This window comes from Lucilia cuprina, chromosome 5 (assembly GCF_022045245.1).
Source record: "Lucilia cuprina isolate Lc7/37 chromosome 5, ASM2204524v1, whole genome shotgun sequence".
In the NCBI taxonomy this organism is placed as follows: domain Eukaryota; kingdom Metazoa; phylum Arthropoda; class Insecta; order Diptera; family Calliphoridae; genus Lucilia; species Lucilia cuprina.
Window position 1 is genome coordinate 44,413,356 of NC_060953.1, and position 14,277 is coordinate 44,427,632.

Here is a 14,277-nt window from a genome sequence, read left to right on the forward strand (position 1 = left end):
TTCTTCATACATAAAATGTATAAAAACTCATTGTCAACAGCGGTTGGGGTTCCAATTGTAATCAATCTGTTGAGCTTATGCGCCGAAAGAAGTTGGTGGCTGCGCTGCTTGCAAAATATTACCGCCGACGTTTATAATCGAATCTGCTTTTTTCTCATGACATTCGTACTTTCTATGAACAAATACAAAAACAAACAAGACTGTATAGACGGACACGGCCGACCATTAGATACCCTACACCAGTCGGTATGTTAAAAATGTGGATTATTTTTTAATTTGTTTTTTAACTTTATTCCGCAATATTTTTAATTATTATTGAAAAAGGAAGAGATTTTCTATAAGAGGGCTCCTTGGGAAGTAGGGATAAAAATATGGGTAATTTTGGAAAAGGAATTTATGTCTACATTAAAGTTATTTATGTAAAATTTATTTTTGTTATTAGTGTGTATAAGTTAATTTTGACATTCAAGTCTAGGCGAGTTTGTATGAGGGCTAGGGTCAAATGAAGACCGATCTTTACAAAAAAATCGGTAGAGTTGTTTAAAGTAGGGTTCTATAGTTGTAACGAAAAGTTGACTTTTTGGACTTTTTGCATTTTATGAATATTCGATTTTTCCCTATTTTCATTTAAATTAAAGTCGACTTTTAGACTTTTCGACTTTAAGTATTTTATAAATAGTCGAGTTTTTCCGACTTTTTTCGACTTTTCAACTTTTCTGCCTTATCTTGACTTTTTTCGACTCTTTTTTAATTTTTTCAGAGATGTTCCCACTATTTTGGAGTTTTTGACTTTTTTTTCACATTTTTTTAAATTTTTGGCTATTTTTTACTATTTTCGAGTTTTCGACTTTTTCTGACAATTTTCGACTTTTTCCGACTTTTCGACATTTTTCGACTTATTGACTTTTTTCGACTTTCTGACTTTTCCACTTTTTTCGTCTTTTACTTACAAAGTCGACTTTTCTACTTTTTTTACAGACTCTTTTTCGACTTTTATTTACAAAGTCGACTTTTTTCACAGGCGATAGTCGACTTATCGCCTTTTTTTGAACAAAATGGTTGTCTTCGACTTTTTTCGACAAAAATTCAATTGTTCGATAGTCGATTTATAGAACCCTAGTTAAAAGTTCAATTAAACTAAGTTTTGTCGATTTTTGTTGACATAATATAACATTTAACGTAATTGTGAGCCCTATTCAAGGGGTACAGTTCTTTGGGTTCAAGGCGAAATAGTGGACCTGTTTCAACCATTTTTAATGGTCCTTCTTAGACCAAAAGAAGAAGAATATGTGCCAAATTACATGAAATTTTCTTAAAAAATTTCCATCTGTAGAGTGCTCACAAGGTTTACGTAGACATAAAGACAGACAGACAGACATGCTAAAGAAAGTGATTCTGAGCCGATTGCTATATTTTAAGGTGAGAGTAGGACCATTATTTTTGTGTGTAACAAACATTAGCACAAACGCATAATATCCTCATCACTATATTGATGCAGAGTATAAAAACAATATAACATAACTATTTTGAATTTACATTTCATCTTGGAATAAGAAAACTCAATCGCATCTGCAGGTTTTTAATTTCTACTCTTAATCATTATGTTTATTGGGAAAAACTATGGGGATTTCAATTAAAAAATGGGCGTTTTTTCATATTTCCAACCTAAGTTTAGTAACATAAATCCAATTTTATCTGGCAACACTGTGTAATTAAATGTACTGCACAATCAACTGTTGTACCACATATTTGAACTGTCTTACCAATAGTACTGCATTTTACTGTTATCACATATTACATTAATAGAATTTTATAATAATGTTGCCTACTTTCAGGTGTTTGCAAAAAATAGATGATTTGTTTAAGAAATAACCTTTTTGTAATACGTATTTTGAAAAATATTACAAAAATAATGATTTTTAATGAAAATAAAATATTTTATACTTAACCTTTTTTTTTAAAAATTTTGTACATAATGAAAAATATTATAGATTTTATAATTTTATGGAATGATTTAAATGACTTTTCAAAAAAGATGTTTATTTTATTTCTTCATATACATATATATATATTTTTTCTTACTTAAATTTTACATTTCTTTTTTTTTCATCTTCTTATTTCACTTACAACTTAAATTAATAATTTTTGTTGTTGTTGTTAACAATTTGGTTTTAATAAATATTTCAATTAAAAAAGATTTTGTTTATAAACTTTAAATAAATAAAAATAATGTTAATATAAACGCAAATTTGTTTTTGCTATGAAACTGTATTTATCCCACTAAGGATTAAGGATAAATTTTCTATAATAAAATAAAGTAAAAAACAAAAAATTTAAATGAAAATAAATAGTTTTTTTTTTGTTTGTAAAAAAAATAATAAACAAAAACATAAAATGCGTTTATATTTAGGAGAAATTTAAAATAAAGGGTGAGGGAGAAGGTTTTTAGTTAAATTATGAATAAATAAAGAAATTGTAATAAAAAAGGTTTTGTTAATTTTAAACATATTTTAACTTTTTTTTCCCTTCAAAACAAACATTTTCTGCTGGCTTGTGTTTATAATGATTTCTTTTTAATATTTTATGTATTAAATAGAATGAGTATATAGTTGTTTTAATTTTAAGTTTTTTTTATATGACTTTTTTCTTAAAATGCTTAAATTTTCAAAATTATTTTCTACTTAATTTAATAGATTTTTTTTTTATTAAATTTTGCCTTTTTTTGTTCGCATATTTTAAGTTTTATATTTTATTATTTAAGCCTACAATTAGTTAATCATTTCCACTTTGTTGCTTTTAGTTTAAATATAATTTTTATTATAAATTATTTAATTTTTTAAAAGAAAATATTTGTTTATATATATATTTTTAGTTTGTTACTAAATTTACTATTATATAACAATAGTTTATTAAAGGTTTTTTATTTAAAGTGTTATTTTACTGCTACTGTTTGTTTTTGTTAATATTTGGAAAATATTCTTTTTTAATAGAAATTTTAAAAATTATTTTCACTTTTTTTTCAAAAGAATTTCTTTTTTGGTTTATTATAATTTTGTTTTTATGTATTGCTTTATTTTTGAATATTTTATTTTATTTTCTTTATTTTATTTAATTGTTTGAAAATTTATTATATTTTTTTTAACGGAAGTTTTAATTTTGTTTTAATTTATAAATTATTTTTTTAGTGGATTTATTGTTTAAATATTTTTTTAAATAGTTTATTGTTTAGAAAGTGTTGTGAAAATGTTTATTTTTTTTAGTTTGTTAAAAAAGTGTTTTTTTTTCATTTTTTTGGCAACAATTTATTATTCTTACTTTTTTAATTACTTTCTTATATTTTCCTTAAGCATTCTAAGTTTTTCTTTTCTTTAGATAGGGGAATTTTATTGTTTTTGCATTTAGTATAATTTGTGGAACAAAATGGAATTGACACTGCATTTCAGTCCAAATAGAAAATTTTTGAAAAAAATTTTCTATGGAAATATTGTTTTGAAATCATAATCCAGAAAAACTTACAAAAAAATAACATTTATCACCACTTTAAATGTAGCATTAATTGAATTGTTTACCTTCTTTGTAAGTGATGTTTATGCACTTCCAAAAAAAGCGAAAAGTAACCAATTTTTTTTTTTCAAATTGAAGTTATATTTCTTTGCATTGAAATTTATTGAATTAAACCAGTTTAATTTTAAAGTTCTATAATACAACAATTTCACTTCCTAATTACTTCCAAAAAAGAACATAAAAATTACTTCCTGAGAATGACTTTAGATGTTGTAAATTTGAAATCAAATAAAAATGACATCCCTCCTATGACAAGCCTTTTTTATGTCTTTTTCAGAACTTCTATGTATTCTATAATACAACAATTTCACTTTCTAATAACTTCCAAAAAAAGAACATAAGAATTACTTCCTGAGAATGGCTTAAGATGTAGTGAATTTGAAATTAAATAGAATTAATAGTTCCTTTACAAGCCAGTGTTAAAATCAGGTCTTTTTCCACTTATTTTTCCCTTCTTTGGAAGTTCTTTTTTTTGCTGGGTAAATAACAACAGCCCAATAAAATATGAAAATTAAAATTTAGAATCCTGATGTCATGTCTTTATGTTTGTAAAACCTTAAATTTTGGACTCATTTGAGATGTTATAACAGCGCAAAGACATGTATATTTATAAAAATTGTTATGTCATCTGAAAAACCTATCTGACGACTTCCTAGAGATATCATAAACTATTGTTTACAACAACACATTCCAAAATATTAAATATAACTTACAAGTGACAACAAATATTAAAATTTTGGAAAATTTGGAAACTTTTTTATACGCACCATCAAAAAAGATGGGGATAACACATTGAAATATTGATCATAGACCCATAAAAGTATACATATATATTCTAGGTCCTTATTAAATACCAAGACGATCTATGTCTGTCAGTCCGTCTGTCTGTCTTACTGTTGAAAGCTCGATAGAATATGAATAAAAAGAGCTAGAGCTTTGAAATTTTATACAAATTTTCCCCATAGGTAAGGTTTTTTTTGGTATTGAAAATGGGCAATATCGGTCCGCGTTTTCGTATAGACCTTACAAGTGAGATATAAATAAATTGTAACACACATTGAAACTTTATTTTTAAGTCGACTAGTTAAATTACAAATAAAAGTATCTAAGCGATGTTATATAGACTGAAATATAACCAAAATCTTTAAGAAACAATATCAGCCTACATCGGGCAAAATTAAGATGTTATAACAGCGCAATGACATAAATTCATAAAAAAATGTATGTTATCTGAACTGATGACTTTAAAGTGAAGGTTTTAACTTTTCGGTATCTTTTTACTTCTTTGAGTTATTTTAACCTAAAGTTTAAAACAATGGTGAATACCAAACAACTTTTTCAATGGATCAGAGGTTAAGCCTTAATTTTAAAGTCAACCGGTTGTACTTTCAGATAACTTAAAAACCTTAACAAACAAAGATATCTTCTCGCTGTTATAAAGTATCAAATGTGATTAAAAAAGCCACAGTATCTTGAAAACCTGTTATCTGAGCGTAGCTCAATTATTTAGAAAAGTATACTTTGGTCTTAGGGTTAAAACTGGGTTGGTCTGTTTAAGTTTTAAATAGAATTTCATACCCAACGTATGTCCAAAAAACAAGATAGATATATAGTTAAAGCAATGACCTATTTTGTAGAATTAAAAATTTTTTCTTTATAAAAATATTTTTATTAAAATTGTACTTCTGATACAAAGTTCTGTTGGTAGGTGAACGTCAAAACTTCAGAAGAGAAAATACAAAATTTCTTGTTAATATTCTCTAATATTGTTAAGAAATCGGGGAGAGATTAAAAGCAGGCAAGCAGACTTTTACCCAAGATAGTACTTTGAAAAGATTACTTTTTATTTATAACCGATCGCATGGATTAGTCTAATAACTTTTAGACTTTTGATAAGTATATGTATTGTCAAGTTTACAGACTATTATATGAAAACATTTTTGGACTGGCATACGAACTATTCTCGACAATATGTTTCTCCAACTTCTAATTTGCAGACTCGTCTATTGTTAGGACTTGTCTATAGATCAGTGCTAAGGACTAAGCTATTGTCTAGTATATGAAGACTAATCTATATATTCTATAAATTAATCTAAAGTGTAGTCTATAAAACAGTCTTTTTATTAATTAGTCTATTGTCTAGGTTATAGACTATAGACTATAGACTTCATAGATAAAAATTGGACTGTCTAGTGTATTAGTTATGGAACAGTTTAATAAATAGACTTGTTTATTGACTAGTTAAATGAATATAGAATTTTGCGATCTTTGACCTTTTAAACCATAAATTCAACAGATTTGTAAAGGCTAACCTATTAAGTAGACATGCTAATCTATGGTTTAATTATAAACTAACTTCTATGGAATAGTCTACTTGGTGATAAAAAGTCATTATCAATAACATTGTTTAATTTTGTTGAATAGAAATTGTAGCCACTTGTCTTGAGAGTGTGTCTAATAACTAGAACCTTACTTGAATAAGCTAATAGACTTCTAAATTACTGGTTTGCTTACCCTGTAAGTAATGTTCATACAGTAGTTATTTCATATATTTCTTGGTGATAAAAGGTCATTATCAATAACATTGTTAAATTTTGTTGAATAGAAATTCTAGCCACTTGTTTAGAGAGTGTGTCTAATAAATAGAACAATTTAAATATGCTAATATACTTCTATATTACTTGTTTGCTTACCATGTAAGATTTGTTCATATAGTAGTAGTTATTTCATAAATAACTTGGTAATGCAAGGTCATTATCAATAACATTGGTTAATTTTGTTGAATAGGAATTGTAGCCAATTGCCTAGAGAGTTTGTATGGCAATGGCTAAAAGACTTCTATATTACTTGTCTGCTTACCCTGTAAGTACAGTAGTACTTATTTCATACATGACTTGGTAATGAAAGGTCATTATCAATAAGATTGTTCAAATTTGTTGAATAGAAATTGTGGTCAATTGTTTAAAGCGTTTGTCTAGCAATCAATGTATTAACGATTCGAATCTTTGTTTTAATCAGAGTTTAACAAAACAAAAAACCATTGTATAGTTAGGTTAAAGTCCCTTAAAGAAGGGTGAACACAAATCCGTTCAAGGAGTAAGTACTCTTTCTCTTTGTTTCTATATTATTTGCTTACTTATCGGTTAAGTAAAGTTTTAGCTAGAAATTTTAAACCAACATAACTGGCCGCTTAAACTAATAAACAAAATAACTTAAACGATAAGATAAAAACTACTAGTCAAGATTACTTTTTTAATTAAAATGCTGCTCATCAACCTAAAAACTTAGCTCTAAGTAATTAGTTACAATAATTTAGTATCAGTTTCATTCCATTTCGTTCCACTTAGCATACAACTAACAAAACAATAAAAGCTTAATAATTATACAATAATTAAATAAAAAACATGATTAATATATAATTTGTAAATGCAATTTCTCTATAATTTTTTTGTTGTGTGTAATGCTTTTTTTTTACAACTACACTTCCCCGTTTAAATATTAATTTCTTTTTGTTTTAACAATTTCTATTTGAAAATCAACAATAGTTTTTTTACTTTTTTTTTGGAATTCTAAACAAAGTTTTTAACCACAATTTAAGCTCTTAAAATTTGTTTTAAAACTACTTATCAAAAATACGTTTTGTCTATTTTACTTAAATTGGAATGAAATTTTACATAATTGAAGGCTTAAGAACTAAGACTTAATTACAGAACACGCCTTAAGACTTTAAAGACAAAATGGCGTTTAATGGTTTTTTTCTGGCTTAAAAACTACTTAATAATTAGATTTTTTTAAATTACAACCAATTAGCTTTAGTTTATAATATATAATAATAATATTTTATTAATAAAATATTTTATAAAATTTATGGAATAGTTTTAAATGTGTGTGGGTGTGTGTGAGTGTTTATGGGACAGTGTTATAGTGTGTGTTAGGGGAGATGTTTAAAGTGTTTTCAAATCATTTTAATGCCTAAAATTTCTTTCTTTTTTTTCTCCAAAATTTTAGGGTTTTGAGTGATTTATTTTTTCTCTTTTAGCTTTTATTCTCTTGTATGTGTTTTTGAAGATGAAGAACAACAATGTTGAGAATTAAATCAATATCAATGTCTTTTTCAATTACAATTCAAGCCAATAAGAAAATCTAACGACTCTAGTCATCTGGGTCTAACCCGATTAGTTCGGCTTGCAAACGGCCCTTAGTCTTACAGCATATTGTTAAGCAAAATACTCTGAGTGCGATACGAAATTGTGGTGACATTGTCGTCATTATGATTATTTTCCAAAATGAGTTTAAAACACCAATCCAAACTACGCCAAAATTAATGAGAGTACTTTGTATAACATCACCGGTTACCAGTTCGTACAGACGTAACGAAATCCATGGTAACCATGACATCCAGAATGCAAACACTAATGCGAATGACATCATATGACTTGGATTCGATAAATTTTCAGCTAATGCAGTAGCATACTCTTTATCATGAATCGGTTCACCCGATTTAATTTTACGCATCATAATGAAAATGTATGTATAATTATGAACAATAGATATAACACTAGGACCTAAAACTAATATTGCTAACGTTATACTATACGCCGCCATATTACCCCAATCGAGCATACAAATGTGTGCCACATGATTTTTAATCGGTGCCGTATAACCGAGTATAGGTGGACTGCAGAGTAGGGCTGCTGAGATCCATGTAAATGCCATCCAACATTGACATCTGCGTAAAGAGAGAGAGCATGAGAGAGATGATGTGCGAAATTTCTAATCAAGTACTAAACTTACCTTGTTTTCGTTTGTACCGTTTCGTAGCGTAAAGGCTTACGTACCGCCAGATAACGATCAACCGATATCCACATAAACGTATAAACTGATACCGCCCACAGAGTTACCTCTAAATAACCGGTAAAACGGCACAACAATTCCTCGTGCAACCATTCTCCTGTTAATGCCGGATACACTGAAAAGGGTACCACCAAAAGTCCACAAAGTAAATCGGCTACCGCTAATGATAACAAATAATAGTTGATAACTTCTGTGGGACCTAGAGTCGAAAGTATAGTTTTGTTTTAAACATAAAAATACAAAATTAGTAAAAGACTTTGTTAGTTCGAAAGTAAAATGTAGTTTAACTTAAAAAAAATAACAAGCATTCATTTCCCTGTTTCAACTACAAAGCATTTTGTTTGATATTTTAATATAAAAGTGTTTTATAAAAAAGCTGTTGTTTTCTTTAAAATCTTTTTTTATTAATTGTATTTTGTTTTATTAAAGAAAAAAACTACTACGCATTTACCTTGTTCCTTTGCTAGTTTTTAACAGTTCTATTTTCATTCATTTGTTTTGAACCATTATATAGATTACAATTACAACTTGTTGTTGTTTTTAACGTATTTATCGTTTTCAAATATATTTTATCACTTTTGTTTTGGTTTTGAGTTGACTTACCTTTGAAATTGGCATATGTGGCGATTATTAAAAGATTCGAGAGTACAATAGCTACACCTAATATGGAGATGAGAACAGCTTTGGTAAGTGCCTCCACTTTGGAATTATCTTGCAGGTAATTCATTTCCTGCATTTTTGTAATATCTGTAAAGAGAGATTGAATTTGGTTAAGCGTAATGGTATTCATAGGCAATTTTTTATGAGAAAATATATGAAAGCAATGAGACACCTATTTTGAGTTCCTTTTTTTCTTTCTTCGCAAAAGAAGTAGTCATATGACTACTATAACCCTAAGACTCGCGTGTAGAAAATCCAGTTCATTTTTTATCTAGTCTATAACCTAGTTTATAAGCTAGTCAGTAGTCTAATCAATAGTCTAGTCAATAGTCTAGTCAATAGTCTATAGTTTAGTTTATAGTCTAGTCTAAGTCTAGTCTATAGTCTAGTCTATAGTCTAGTCTATAGTCTAGTCTAAGTCTATTCTATAGTCTAGTCTATAGTCTAGTCTATAGTCTAGTCTATAGTCTAGTCTATAGTCTGGTCTTTAGTCTATTCTATAGTCTAGTCTATAGTCTAGTCTATAGTCTAGTATATAGTCTAGTCAATAGTCTAGTCTATAGTCTAGTCTATAGTCTAGTCAATAGTCTAGTCTATAGTCTAGTCTATAGTCTAGTCTATAGTCTAGTCCATAGTCTAATCTATAGTCTAGTCTATGGTCTAGTCTATAGTCTGGTCTATAGTCTAGTCTATAGTCTAGTCTATAGTCTAGTCTATAGTCTAGTCTATAGTCTAGTCTATAGTCTAGTCTATAGTGTAGTCTATAGTCTAGTCTATAGTCTAGTCTATAGTTTAGTCTATAGTCTATTCTATAGTCTAGTCCATAGTCTAGTCTATAGTCTAGTCTATGGTCTAGTCTATAGTCTGGTCTATAGTCTAGTCTATAGTCTAGTCTATAGTCTAGTCTATAGTCTAGTCTATAATCTAGCCTATAGTCTAGTCTATAGTCTAGTCTATAGTCTAGTCTTTAGTCTAGTCTATGTTCTAGTCTACAGTTTTGTCTAAGGTCTAGTCTATATTCTAGTATATACTCTAGTCTATAGTTTATTCTATAGTCTAGTCCATAGTCTAGTCCTTAGTCCAGTCCACAATCTAGTCCATAGTCTAGTCTATAGTTTAGGGTATAATCTAGTTTGCAGTTTAGTCTATAGTTTAATCTATAGCCAAGTTAAAAGCCTAGTATACAGTCTAGCCTATAGTCTAGTTAAACGTTTAGGTTATAGTCTAATAGTCTAATCTATTCTAGTTTATAGTTTAGTCTATAGCGTAGTCGATAGTCTAGTCTATTTTGTAATCTATATTCTGCTTTAACCTATAGTCTAGTCTATAGTGTAGCCGATAGTCTTATCTATAGTCTGGTCTATAGTATAGCCTTTAATCTAGTCTATAATCTAGTTTTTGGTTTAGTATTCTAGTCTATAGTATAGTTTTTAGCTTAGTCTGTAATCAAGTCTATATTATAGTCTATAGTCTAGTTTATACTTAGTCTAGTCTTTAGCCTAGTTTATAGTTTAGTCTAGTCTAGTTTATGTCCTAGTATATATCCTTGTATATTATAGTTTATAGCGTAGTCTTTAATTTAGTGTTTACTCCAGCATATAGTCCAGTCTTTTGTCTAGTTTACAGCTCAGTGTTCTGTTCTATTCGGTCTATTGTCTTCTCTGATTTTTTTATAATTTTCCTTTCTATAAAATCTTTATTTTATGATCATATAATTGAGTTCTTTAAGGCATTATCTTAAAATCAAACAAAAAATCGTTTAAAAGTTATAAAACTACAAATAAAATTATAAAATAATTATTTGTGTAAATAATTGAGAGGAAGTTATTTTACTGCCAATTTAATGATCAATCAAGTTCAAACAACGCTTTGTCAAAAAGTTAACAAAAACAATCACAATTTGCCAAATTTTATGACACTCGAAATTTGACAACTCTCAATCAAGTTTATGACTTCAATCATAGAAATTAAGTAGTGAGCACAAAACGAAGTAACTAATAAAATGCAATTGTTAATACTAATTTATGGACATTTTTATGACTGTATCTCGAATGAGAAATACGGTAAGGAAAAAAAGTGTTATAGTCCTTTAGAACTGTACTGGTTGAGGGCACAATTCGCACATAAAATACAGCAAAAATTAAGGTAAAAAATCACATACATAAATTTATTGTATAAAAGAAAATAGTTTAGGAATTTATGAGTTTTTCTCGTTTATTTTGGGGGAAGATGTTTAGCAAGGCCTAGCAAAGGCTGGGTTTGTTTGATAAATCCACCCCTAAAAGTAAATACTTTTGGAAATTTAACATTAGAAATTTCCAAAACTGCAACGAATTATTTTAAATTTGAATTTCTCTTTTCATTGTATTCCATATTTAATTAGTTTCACACAATTATTTGTATAACAGTTTGCAGATTGGTTTAGAGTTTAATACAAAAATTTGCATGTTTCTTTATTTTAAAGATTTTCTTTAAAATTATTCATGCATTTCAAGGGTTTTGGGTCAGCAAATGTAATAAAACAAAAGATTTTTCTCTAAAATTTACTTAGTTTTTCCTTTTAAAATAACTATCCTTAAATATTTGCATACGTTTGATTTTCTCTTTATACAGCATTGTCCTGTATGTCAAATAAATCAGTCGTGGTAAACAAGCTTAACGAATTTTGCCATAAATAATGTATAATTTTTTAACTAATATTTGGTTTGTTTTTTGTACAAAAAACTAAGTCATAAATATTGTCATAAAAAACCCATAATATTATTGATCTTTGGTCAGTTTTTTGGAGAGTAAGATAATGAGAGGTTTGGTTTTTTTAATTCTATAGGCAAATTTTTCAAGGGTCATAAAGTATAAAACATGATTATCAGACCAAAAGAAGACAAATGAATCTGTTTAGGACATGAGAAAAATTTGTTTGCAAAGAGTAGACTAGAATAAAGAAGAGTCTGCATTATAGACAATTTTATATAGAAAAGTCGTTATAAAATAGCATATAGACTATACAATATAAGATAGTATAGACTAGAAAAGAATAAACACAAGACTATAGACTAGATCATACACCAGACTATAGAATAGACCATATACTGGAACATATACTAGACTATAGACAAGACTATAGACTAGAATATAGACTAGACTATAGACTAGACTATAGACTAGACTATAGACTAGACTATAGACTAGACTATAGACTAGACTATAGACTAGACTATAGACTAGACTATAGACTAGACTATAGACTAGACTATAGACTAGACTATAGACTAGACTATAGACTAGACTATAGACTAGACTATAGACTAGACTATAGACTAGACTATAGACTAGACTATAGACTAGATTATAGAATGGACTATAGACTAGACTATAGACTAGATTATAGAATGGACTATAGTCTAGACTATAGACTTGACCATAAACTAGTTTATAGTGTAGTCCTTAAAGTATTGAACGCATTGTAAATATTAAAGGAAAATTGGATCATTTTTAGTAAAGGCATTAGTAGGGAGAATTTAATTTGAATTTTTACATACTTCACGTCATTTTAATTAATGTTCTGCTGATTGTAGTTACAAAATATTCGTTATTAATAAAAGAATCGCAATTTTATCAAAAAAAGGAAGAGACAATAGTAGATTTTCCACACCAAAAAACTCACGAAATCTGGCCACAAATCTGTATAAACTTTGGCAAAAAAAAAAAAAACAATGAAAAAAATGATTAATTACCCACTAAAAAAAAGCAACAAAATGCAGCAGATTGCACATACTTGAATGACCGTTCTGGATAGAAAAATATATGCTCTCTTTAATTCAAGTCATTGACATTCTAACTCAGATCAATCATTATCATTTCCTCTACTTAGGAAGCTCCGAAAAAAACTGTAACGATTTTTTTTGGAAAATATGTACGTATTTTATGATACGAAAATTTTAAACGTTTATTTTACTTTCAAATGATTATGTGTACAAACTACTTTAACTAGTGGTCACTAGACGCCAAATGCTATTTAGGCAATACACTTGATGTCACATACATATATGCTCTCGAAATTGTTTCTCAAGTGCTAAAAACACTTGATCCTATTCAAAACAAATTAAGTACTAAACTCAAATGAAAACATACATTTTATAGTTTAAATAAATTTTTTTATTTCTGGCTTCCTTATTTCTCTAAAGATAATGTTTCCTTTTCAAGATATTTCTTTTTTTTATTTAAAAATAACTTTTTTAAATAAATATTTTACTAAAGTCTGTCTTTCTTGTAGCAAATGTTAATGATTTGTTTGTTACTTTATGCTGAGTTATATGCTGATCTCTTCAAGTGCTGTCACTCCAACATCTGATATTTAACAATATCATCATGATCGGCTAACAGTCACTTAAATTAATTGTTATATATGACATGTGTTTTAGAGAAAAATTCTTAAGTGTTACAATATGTTTATGGAAAATAGAAAAACTCCCCCAAATAAAACTGCACTTGTTTTTAAAAATCAACAAAACCAAGCAATTAATGGAAATAAATTTTGATTAAAAATTTTAAATCAACTATACTTAGTTCAAACTATTTTCTGGACTTGAACGATATTATTTAAAAAAGAATACTAGTCTATAGTCTAGTCTATAGTATAATCTAGTTTATAGTCTAGTCTATAGTTTAGTATATAGTATACTTTATAGATTAATTTATATTCTAGCCTATAGTCTAGTCTAGAGTCTAGTCTGTAGTCTAGTCAATATTCTGGCCTATAGTACTATATAGTATAGCCTATATATAGTATACTTTATAGATTAATTTATATTCTAGCCTATAGTCTAGTCTAGAGTCTAGTCTGTAGTCTAGTCAATATTCTGGCCTATAGTCAACTACATAGTCAAGTCCATAGTCTAATCTATAGTCTAGTCTATAGTCTTGTCTATAGTGTAGTCTATAGTTTAGGCTATAGTGTAGTCTATAGTCTAGTCTATAGTCTAGTCTATAATCTAGTCTATAGTCTATTGGCTAGTATATAGTCTAGTCTAGATTCTAGTCTATAGTCTAGTCTATAGTCTAGTATATAGTCTGGTCTAAAGTCTAGTCTAAAGTCTAGTATATAGTCTAGTATATAGTCTAGTCTATAGTCTAGTCTATAGTCTAGTCTATAGTCTAGTCTATAGTCTAGTCTATAGTCTAGTCTATAGTCTAGTCTAT

At 27.8% G+C, this 14,277-nt stretch overlaps 1 protein-coding gene across 1 annotated transcript; it reads right to left on the reverse strand.

Moving 5' to 3' along the window:
• Positions 1 to 7,059: 7,059 nt before the first annotated feature.
• LOC111683360 (G-protein coupled receptor 52) lies at positions 7,060 to 9,169 on the reverse strand. Its single transcript, XM_046952221.1, has 3 exons — positions 9,022 to 9,169; positions 8,359 to 8,617; positions 7,060 to 8,293 (listed from the first exon to the last, which is right to left on the reverse strand). Exons 1-3 carry the CDS (start codon positions 9,152 to 9,154, stop codon positions 7,717 to 7,719), a joined length of 969 nt encoding a protein of 322 aa, XP_046808177.1. The 5' UTR covers positions 9,155 to 9,169; the 3' UTR covers positions 7,060 to 7,716.
• Positions 9,170 to 14,277: the final 5,108 nt, after the last annotated feature.